General features: G+C 36.3%; 1 protein-coding gene and 1 pseudogene across 1 annotated transcript in view; both read right to left on the reverse strand.

Moving 5' to 3' along the window:
* Positions 1,220–3,500, reverse strand: LOC104743596 (annotated as a pseudogene).
* The window catches only part of LOC104743597 (apoptosis inhibitor 5-like protein API5), a 9,718-nt gene continuing 3,241 nt past the window's right edge, over positions 3,874–10,350 (reverse strand). Inside the window, exons 3-17 of the mRNA XM_019235518.1 lie at positions 8,097–8,258; positions 7,695–7,794; positions 7,540–7,605; positions 7,149–7,240; positions 6,675–6,749; positions 6,428–6,577; positions 5,789–5,854; positions 5,623–5,688; positions 5,246–5,356; positions 4,998–5,087; positions 4,812–4,918; positions 4,611–4,725; positions 4,462–4,527; positions 4,248–4,345; positions 3,874–4,131 (exon numbers count right to left, since the gene is read on the reverse strand). Coding sequence (XP_019091063.1) covers positions 3,939–4,131; positions 4,248–4,345; positions 4,462–4,527; positions 4,611–4,725; positions 4,812–4,918; positions 4,998–5,087; positions 5,246–5,356; positions 5,623–5,688; positions 5,789–5,854; positions 6,428–6,577; positions 6,675–6,749; positions 7,149–7,240; positions 7,540–7,605; positions 7,695–7,794; positions 8,097–8,258 — 1,557 coding nt within the window. The 3' untranslated portion in view covers positions 3,874–3,938. The remainder of the gene's footprint in view (positions 4,132–4,247; positions 4,346–4,461; positions 4,528–4,610; positions 4,726–4,811; positions 4,919–4,997; positions 5,088–5,245; positions 5,357–5,622; positions 5,689–5,788; positions 5,855–6,427; positions 6,578–6,674; positions 6,750–7,148; positions 7,241–7,539; positions 7,606–7,694; positions 7,795–8,096; positions 8,259–10,350) is intronic.

Consider the following 10,350-nt stretch of genomic DNA (forward strand, 5'->3'; position numbering starts at 1 on the left):
GTGTCACTATATTCACAAGAAGAGAGATTACTTAAAGAGAATAAGGGCGATTCTTGGAAACATTACAAAGAGAGAGAAGATGATACCACCAAAGAAACCGACTTCGAAGATGATAGAGAGATTAGACCTTCCTTTAGACAAAAAGTATTCATCGATGATAAGTAGACAACCAAAGGAGAAAACTTGGAAGACATAGCCTTCAATATTGTCTGCACAAGGCAGAAAGCCGTAGACATGAACACAAGCATTCTGGGAAGTGAGATTTGGCGGATCAAGACTGAGGAACTCGTTGCTGGATCCGTCTTTGACTCCATCGGAGATCAAACTCGCAGTGGCGGAGACAACGTACAAAGAGGGATGTCAATTGACACCCATGACATTTATATATTTTTTTAATTATAGAATAAATTTTCTAGATAATTTGATGTTTTGCTTTAAAATATTCACAATGACACCCATGTTATATGATCTATTCATATCTCTCTTGACACAATGCATATTTATTTTGCCACTTAACCATAATGCTCTTTCCATTTTTGTTGACCAGAAATCTCTATAATATCATTTTTTTCATTATTGTAAAAAAAAATCTGAAATATTCATTGATATATCATTTTTTTCTTTTTTTTAAGACACATCCTGATTTAATTAATATTATCCTCATACACGTAACTAAAGCACAAAAAAGGGTATTTTTTATTTTTTTTTGCGTAGGACACTTGTTAATGTCGGGCCGGCATGAATACACCCTTAATATATTGGTTATAATGTTCTATGACTGTTGACTAGTTAAATTAAGATTGTTTCAACACACTTTTAATTTCCTACTTTAAAGTGTGAATCAACCAACAAACTTCATTATACAAATTATTAAGTTTAAAAAAAAATAACACTGAAAACTTTATTATACAACTTTGAACCTTATATGTCAATGTAGAAACCAAGGCCAGATTTGGTTTATCAGAGTTGAATTAGACATGTCACATGACAGCCGGGTCTTAGAAATAGAAGTTCTATATTTTCTTAGAAGAACAAGTACCGTACTAGAGTTACTTGCGTGGAAAGATAACTGTGTATCGATGTACAAAGATTTTGTTTTCTCTGTAGTTTTTTTCCTTTACGATATGAGTCATTGAAATGCATGCATTGAAGACAATCATAAATGGACAAAGCAAGAAGCAAGGAAACAAAAGACAATTACACTCTGAGTCTCACTGTCTCAGGAATAGCGGTGAGCTATGAGTATGAAAGGGATAATGTAAAAACCGAAGGCTATGAGGCTTGCCCATAAGGGATAAGTCGAAGTAATAGAGGCCGGTACACCTACTATCAGACCGAAGAACACAACTATGAGAACTTCTGTTGAGCAATTCCATGTCAATCCTTTCGCGTACACGATAGCTAAGATGATCGACATCCCCATCAAATTGTCCATTGTAACATCCCTATAGATCTGAACCCGAAAAAAAAAAATCAAGATTCAGCGCAACAAGATGATATGAATAATATGATGTGTACCTGTGAAAACGTGAGAGATGCTGCTTCTTGCTTTTCTTTCTTGGAACAGAAGTGAAGAGGCAAAGAGTTCTTAAGGTTTTTAGCCAACGGAATCACTGCGAAAGCGACATAGAAATTGAAGGGGCTCCAGCTGATACAGACAAGAGCCCGATGTTCATCATGAAAGGCATTGCAAGAAACACAACAATTAAGATCCCTGTAATGACTTTAATTGTAGCTATCAGCGTATAAGCAACACTTTTCTTCTGCTCTTCCACCTTCAGACTCGGAGAAACAGTTTCCGACTACACAGCATTTTCAGTGTCTTGAAAGTCAGAAAACGGAGACCACATAAGAGAAATGGAACAAACAGAATTATCTTCTTTTGTAAAAACTTACAGCGCAAGGTACCAAACCGGCCTTTCGTTTTTTCAGCCATTTAGTGATTCCCATAGCGAATTCATCCTCGTTTACCATACCATCGTTATCGGTATCAAACTCTTGTAGCACATGTTTCGCAAAGCGCATTCGTATCGCATTTCAATTTCCCAAGTTTTCCAAACTCCACAGTAAATTCATTTAGTTCAGAGATTTCAATCTTCCCATTTTTATCCTTGTCAAATTTATCAAACAAACTGCAGTTTTAAAATCAGTTAGTTTGCTATTAAAGAAAACAAGAAACCTAACAACAACAATTAATCAATGGTTTACTTTTTCAAGCTTTCCCTGGTGAGTTTTCCATCTTCCAAAATGCGTTTAAGTGAATATCTCTGCAATTTCTTTTTAACTTCAGACATGAGCTCAAACCTCGCTTTGTCCAAGCTATTCTTTTGTCCACTTGTATACAAAAGCTGCAGAGAGATCCATAAATTCCAAAGATCAGACACACGATATTGAGCTTAACAAGATATGGCTCTAGAGTTCTAATACATATGTATACCGAGAGAGCCAAGAGCAAAAGAGTTGCCGAACTTGAAACTATCAGCGTCATTAGAACAATAACGTGTCTCCAAGATCGTGAATCAAATAGCTCTGAAAGTTGCACAATGAGGAATGGTATTAATGTGAGAAGCATGATTCGCGCGCCTTTCTTGGTTCTTGAATCTGTTTCCACACTTGATTCTGCAGATTGAAAAATAATCCGAAGAAGGGTCATAAATCTGCAGAAACTACCAAAAACAATATTAATTCACCGTCATGTTACCCACCAAGAAGTCTCTTTAACAGCCCTGGCCTTGGCTTCGTTGGATTCTGTAAGAATTTGTTACATACCAGTTTCCATCAGAGTATCAGACCATGAAATTGTTTGCTAAGTTTTGGAACTTTTGAAAAACTTGCAATATTTACCTTTTCCTTTTGAACCAGTTGATCATAACCAGTATCAAAAACTCCCGTAATACCGAAAATGATACAAGCACCCCACTGAATTGTCAGAGCAAAGACCGATGATCCAACCGTTGCTCCAACGAAATCAACAATCATTGACTGAGCAACGTCAGGGCTTGTGGATAGTCCATTTACTAAAAAGCAAAACCATTATCGGAATAAGAAATACACAAATCAAGGATCCAAGAATTTTGAAAAATGCTTAAAGAGTGAGACTTACCGAGCATAAGGGCGATTATAGGGAAGATTTTAAGAAGAGGGAAGATGATACCGCCATATAAACCGACCTCAAAGATATCTAAGAGTTCTGCTCTTCCTTTGGACAAAAAATAATCCCCGACAATTAACAAAGACCCGAAGGAGAAGACTTGGAATGCATAGCCAATGACATTTTCTGCACAAGGAAGGAATCCGTATACGTGTACACAAGCTTCTCTGGTTATAGATTCGTTAACCTTGGGAGGTTCAAGACTGAGAATCTTTTCTTGATTGTTAAAATCATAAGAGACCATCAATATCGGGTTCTTCTCAGACTCTGCAGGGCCGAGAACACGACAGTTCACACCAACGATCGAGGCTAGAAAGAGACAAGTCAGGAACAGAACCAGTTGTGCCATTAGAAGGAAACTGTGTGTGAGAGAGAGAGGAAGTATGTGTGTTGACAACGAGACTCATCGGCGAATGTATATAAATAGATAACATGGAGGGAGGCAAGTTGAATTAAGAATATTATTAGGGAATAAATATAATTTTTTCATATTAGAAATTTAACGTGATTTGATATCTTTGTGCCATTAGAATTTAAAATGACCGTTGACTTCTCATATAGGGATACCTTGTGAAGAAGTCATAAAGTAATAGTAATAATGAAACAATGATTAAGTCATGAAAAGCGAAAATCAAAGAGTTCAAATTTGTTTGTCCAATGTTAGGACCTTTCTTAAAATCCAAAATTTCTACGGACAAAAAGGACAAACATACTCTGTTGTTATACAAGAACCGGGGAAGTAAAAAAAAGGAGTGTTAGTTAGCGACTCATTCCTTTTAAGAAAAACTTACCAGTAGCCTCTTCTTCCACGGCCACGGCCTCCACCACCACCCCGTCTTCCCTGGCCTCGACCTCCGTGACTGCCTCTACCACCACCGTATGACTTTCCCTCCGATGCTTTGTTCACAACCTGATGGCTCTGCCCACGTACCTTCTTTGCACCCACGTTGTTAATGGCTCCATTTGCAGGCCGTTTCCCTCTGTAATATCCAAATGAGACACAAACAACACATTAAGTTTTTCAACATTTGGAACACAAGAAAAGCTGATTTAAGACCCAAAAGAATATTGAAGATTCGGTAGGTTTGGTTTGTACCCAGTTGGTGTCGTTGAGGCTAACGGCTTAGTGGCTTCTTTCCACGAAAGGGTAATACTAGTGTCTCCAATGAAGGAAGGCGCTTTTGCATGTAACACCTGCAACATACCAGGACGGTTAAATTTGCCTAACACGCTTAATCTATTAATCAGATAGTTACATAGAGAAAAAAGGGACGAGAAAGAGAAAGAAGGAATGGCGCTCTGTTTCTCACCTTTGTCATTGCCAATATGTTATTGCAGGTCCTGAGTCCAGTTGTTGTATTTTGTTTCTTTGTTTTCTGAGAACAGCTTCGGTTACATTAAGCCAGGAAAAAAATGACGAGTTGGAATGGATAAAGGAGTGAGAATTTAATGTTCTCACCACGATTGACTTCTCTTCATCTGTCTTAGCAGCTGACATGGCTTTGTTGTGCTCAGACATTCCTTGAGTCAGTTTCTTCATCGTTGCCTTGGTTAGATCCTCAACACTGGTCAATCTGTAACGTCCATTTTTATTAATGAAAACAGTACTTTGAAACAAATTACCAAAAACAGAATGTCATACTACTTTTATCCACTATACCTCTCAGTGAATTCCTTGTGAAACTCCGAAAAGTCCTCCCCAAGTCTATCTGATGGCTGTCCAGTCACTATCTTGTACCCGCACAAGCTGTTTGTTGCATTTGGAGCCTATATATTTGACAGAACACACATTAGTAAGAAGGACGAAAAAGAGACTTGGCCAAGCAACTAGAGATAGTTAGACTACCTTGTGCGCTAAGTGATGAAGCACGTATAATAGGCACTCCACATATGTGAAGTTCATTTCTTCACCAGTTTTCCTGACAGGCATATATTTCTGAAAGCAAATGTATAAGAGTAAATAGTGTTTATATTCAAAATTGGAGATTCTCGTAGAATATACACAAAATAAATGATTATAAGTACTAATTACTGTGTCTATATATTAGCTACAAAGATGTGGAGACAACATAAATTATGGTGCTAAAGAGGTACCTTTAAGAGCTGAACTATTGAGGGCAGTATCTGACGTGCTACCTGAGCTGTTGTGTATGGTGACATCTCAGCAAGAGCTCTGAGCAAATTAAGCTTCCTCTCTTCTGGCAGCTAGTAAAAAAGAATTTGGTAAATATTATGCTGACAAACGATGCTCATGCCTGGAGTTAATATAGATTCTACCAAATGAAGGAAAAAGATAGACAAGTAACAAATATTCTGTATGAACAAAAAAACAGTTACATGGGAGTTGAGAGAGTAATTCAGATTTGACTTCATGCCATTAACTCGTCTATTCTTATTATGCCCAAGAGAATCCAAGAGATCATGAACAGAAAAAAACTACAGTCAAACACATAAAGTAACATGTAACGAACCTTGTCAAAAGCAGGCATGATATTCATGTTCAAGTAGTTAAGAAACTTGGTACCTGGGGCACCTCTCTGCTAGGAAGAGAAGAGGACGAAGTTAGTATTAATAAACGTTAAAGTTCTCAAGTATATAATATCCAAGTGCTCTGCAGCAATAATTCTGATTCCATACCACAAAGAAAGGAAGAGCCGTTTGCAGGCATGATATAAACCTATCAATATGATCTGTATCTGAAACCTGGGAGAATAATATTTGGACATTAGAAGTAGTTCTGTGGCACAATAATGAAATCATCTAATAAAATTTCAGAAGTTTATAATTCCAACCTTTACTATCACCATACTACGGTTAAAAGACTTACTAATGTAAAATTATAGTAGATATTCCCATGGTAATTATAACAGATGCTATCAAATATTATGACGCAGCTAGATATGCATCAAGACAACTGTTGACCCTTCCCTATGTCCATTTCTAGACTGGGCAATATACTGGACTACAAAAAATCCTGACTATATGAAAATCTAAAGGCAACTTGCTCACATACTACCAATGAGACCTCGCATCAAACACATACACGTAAGATATACAACGACGACTAACAAATGTAAGAGTTGCACATGTACAGATTGTATATCATTTATAAGGTTTTCGTCGAGAGAGGGTGAAGTCTATGCTAGGACAAGTATCCTTTTAACATGCAAACGATTAGCAAACTTTATTCCCAGCTAACATGAATAATCATTACTGTCATTATATTAAAGGAAGAACTTATGTTCATCCCAGGAGAATGTGACATGAGAAACTCACATTAAACTGTGAATCCAAATCGGCCTGTCCTTCAATAACTTCTACAAGTTCTTGCATTCTTTCTTGAGGAGCTTTCCCTCCAAATATGCTCAAGCTTGTCAAGAAATCCATAAACATATTGAATTCTTCTCCAGTTACATCCCCTAGGCTCTGTAAGCATCCAAAAAACGTCATAAAAGAATAAAAAAGAGAAAGTCAGATAAATAGAACAAAGAAAAACTCCATGTGGCCAAAGATATATTCTAACCTTTTTGATTAAATCAGTTATATGTCTTTCCATTTCCTCTTGAGGCTTTAACAATTCTCCTTTAAGAGGGAAAACCTACATGGAAATACAAAATCAATTAATTAGGATAAGATATACAAAATCTTACCAAGGGATTCCTTGCATTCCCGTTAACTTGCATAATCAGAAAATTTTCATTTTACATCTTGTTCTATAAGATATGTTTCTTGATGACAAACAAAGTCTCCAAAACTTCCAAAATAAGAACGACTCCACTAAATATGTGCTAGCACCCAGTACCTACTCAAGTTGATTTGGCAGTATTTGTACCTGGTCTTAGCAATAGAACCAAAGATTATATGCCATTTCTATAACTTCATTCTTCAAATTAGCAAGCGGAAAGAGTGCTAACTTGATAGTTATGAATTTCTTAAGTCGAGCTAAAATATAGCAGAACCTCAGACATGGACAAAAAAATGTAGAAAAGACTCTGACCTTATCTCTGAGAAAGTGTAAGACCTTTTCACGGATTTGCTCATCAGTACTAAGACTGGCCTCGGTATGCTTAAACAATGCAGTCAAAGATGCTACACAAAAAGGTAAAAATAATTAAACATAAGAAACAGCTCGGGTACTACAATAACCATCAGTAACAACAACATACAGTACATCTTAAATTTTTGAGCACGCCACAACCGGCAGTCTGTAATTTATACACTTAGTTTCGTGTTTTATAAGATGGACAGAGTAACACTAATGAAAACAAAATATCTACAATAAGACTGAAAGACCAATTTCACTAATTTTCTCAATGTAACATCACGGGTGTCTTAGATGAATTGCTATCTTCAGACCATTAAGATGGATGCCGAAGAAATCAAATTACCCTTTTTATCCTGCCGAAATAATGACATGAAAGCCTTGTGCACAGCATCACGCTCCACCAATTCCTCTATTTGAATCATATAACTCAAGAGTCAGATGGTGAAAACAAATTAAGTAAATCATAAGGTCATAAATAACAAAAAATCTGAGAAATACCAGTATTGAGACATTGTACAAGAACATCGATTATCTTACATATAAACTCATGTGTATCCTTGCAGAACAATGGAAGCCCGCGGATGGCTTGAACACGTACCTACAAATAAGAAGAAAATGATAACTTTTTCTATAGAAAATAATCGAGAATAGTGCAGAACCAGGTATTTCTTCTCTCAAAACAAAAGAATAATTGTGAGCCCTCCTGACTAACCTCAAATTCGTGTGTCAAATCAAAACAAGCTATAAAAACCTCACTTATTTATTCAACCTAACACTAATTTTGAGCCTTAAAAATTAAACAAAGTTCATCTAAAATGCACTAGCACACCTTCATCTTACTTTTTGCTTCAGGATAAAACCATATATGTGTAAAGAAGAAGAGGACCAGTAGGTACATACCCCAACTTCCACTTCGTCAATTATATCCATGTAGGCATCAAAAGCTTCTGTTGCGAGACTAGTAAAGAACTTAAAGTAGCGTGGAATGAGCTGCGCTCCAAGCTGCTTGGTCTTGATGTTCGTCTTAGACAACTCAATAATCCCTTCATAGTCTTGAACATTCTGCAAACCATGAGACAATGGTCCTGTTCGTTTCGTCGTCGCAGGCGACAGCGACAGCGCCAAACATTACCGCAGGTTGTTGTTCGTTTAGTCGCCGCTATCTCTGCGGCTGACGCTACCACTGCCGTACGTATTCTGTTCGTTTTATTAACGTTGTCGCTGCCGCTACCGTAACTGCAGGTTTTGTGTTCGTTTTGCTGACGCTGCGGCAATTTTACACTCAGTTCTTATTTTATTTTTATAAATTTGTATCATAAACAAAAAGAATAGCCGAAGNCGGGGATTTCAAAAAAATTATTATCTTATTATCTTATCAAATTTAGTTATTTTTTACACTGTCCCGACTTGGAACTATTAAAATTTATTAATTTATAGTGTTTATTAATTTATAGAGTATTAATTTATAGAGGATTTACTCCATATATATACAACTATGTATTTTAAACGCATATGAACAAGCTCCTGGGTCCTTTTATACTTTGTGTTCTTTGACTAATATGCATTGTAAAATCATTCATATATGCAAAAACAAATTAACGACGGAATGCAGCACGTGCCACTATTTTGTTCCTTTTGTGAAATTTAATGTGGCCCTCTCAAATTAATTTTTATTTATTAGTCTTCTAACTTAATTAGTAAACGTTGTCTACTTGTCTCCAGTTGTAGTAGACAACCTTATATGTAATGGTCCTGCTCGTTTCGTTGTCACAGGCGGCAGCGGCAGCGACAACGTCAAACATTACCGTAGGTTATTGTTCGTTTAGTCGTCGCTATCTCTGCGGCTGACGCTACCGCTGTCACACGTATTCTGTTCGTTTTATTAACATTGTCGCTGCCGCTACCGCAACCGCAGGTTTTGTGTTCGTTTTGCTGACGCTACGGCAATTTTACACTCAATTCTTATTTTATTTTTATAAATTTGTATCATTATATTTTAAATCAAAAAATTGTAATTTAAATCTTTTACAACCAGAAAATATTTTTAATTTTAGCTGGTAATAATTTTCAGTTAGATATATAGTTATAACAACATATTTTTGTGATAAATCATGAGCTAAATTAAAACAAAAATAATAAACCAAAACATTGGACGAAAAGTAATAAAAAAGTTATAAAAAAGGATAGACGAAGTCTTTATAACTGAAATAATAAACGAAGTCATAAACAAAAAGAATAGCCGAAGTCATAAAAATATAAGTAAAAATTTCTAATAAGGTAAACGGCCTTGACCATATTCATTCGTGATGTTTTGACGCAGAGCTTCCATCGCTCTATCACCGGTCGGCTCATATGCAATATGTTCTTCTTCTTCTTCTTCTTCTTCTTCTTCTCCTTCTCCTTCTCCTTCTCCTTCTTCTTCTCTTTCTTCTCCTTCTCCTTCATCACCATGATATGCTTCTGTACTTTGCCAATGTACAAAATCATGATCTTCCCTATGTGAATCCCGTCTGAAGTTGTGTAGTGTCATCATTGCCGTTACGAGTTTAATCCACTTAGTGAGACCATATTTTGCTTCTAAATTTTCTTGCTGCAGGCCATTCCTATAAAGCATAAACAAAGGAGTGTTATATACTACTAAACTTAGGCAGAGTAACTATACATTAAGAAGAGACTGTGATCAAAAGAACAAGCATATATAGCACAAGCAAGTACCTCTATCCGTTGCTTCCACCAATCATCTGACATCTCCAACCTTCCCATATCATCATACCGAGCCTCAGGCCTATTATGAGTTAACATTCTAAAGGTGGCGTACTTTTCCTTACACGAATCATACTTATTCTTAAAATGAGGGATCCATTTGTTAAATCCCCTCATAAATTTCTCTTCAAACTTCTTCATGATGGTATCTTTCCCAGTTTGATTCATTCCTACACTTGTTCTATTTCCTTTTTTTCTCTCATCCGCATAATGTTGAAAGAATAATCGAGTTTCATCATCCGTCCAACTCTAAAACGATGCATAAAAAAATATGAAACCACAACCACTAAGATCCAAACTAAACACTAAGATAAAAGCCAAAACACTTACATCTTTAGACATCTTCTTTCTCAAAACACTTGAGTTTTAAACTGAGAAATCATCAAAAGCC

Source organism: Camelina sativa, chromosome 14 (assembly GCF_000633955.1).
Source record: "Camelina sativa cultivar DH55 chromosome 14, Cs, whole genome shotgun sequence".
Taxonomy (NCBI): domain Eukaryota; kingdom Viridiplantae; phylum Streptophyta; class Magnoliopsida; order Brassicales; family Brassicaceae; genus Camelina; species Camelina sativa.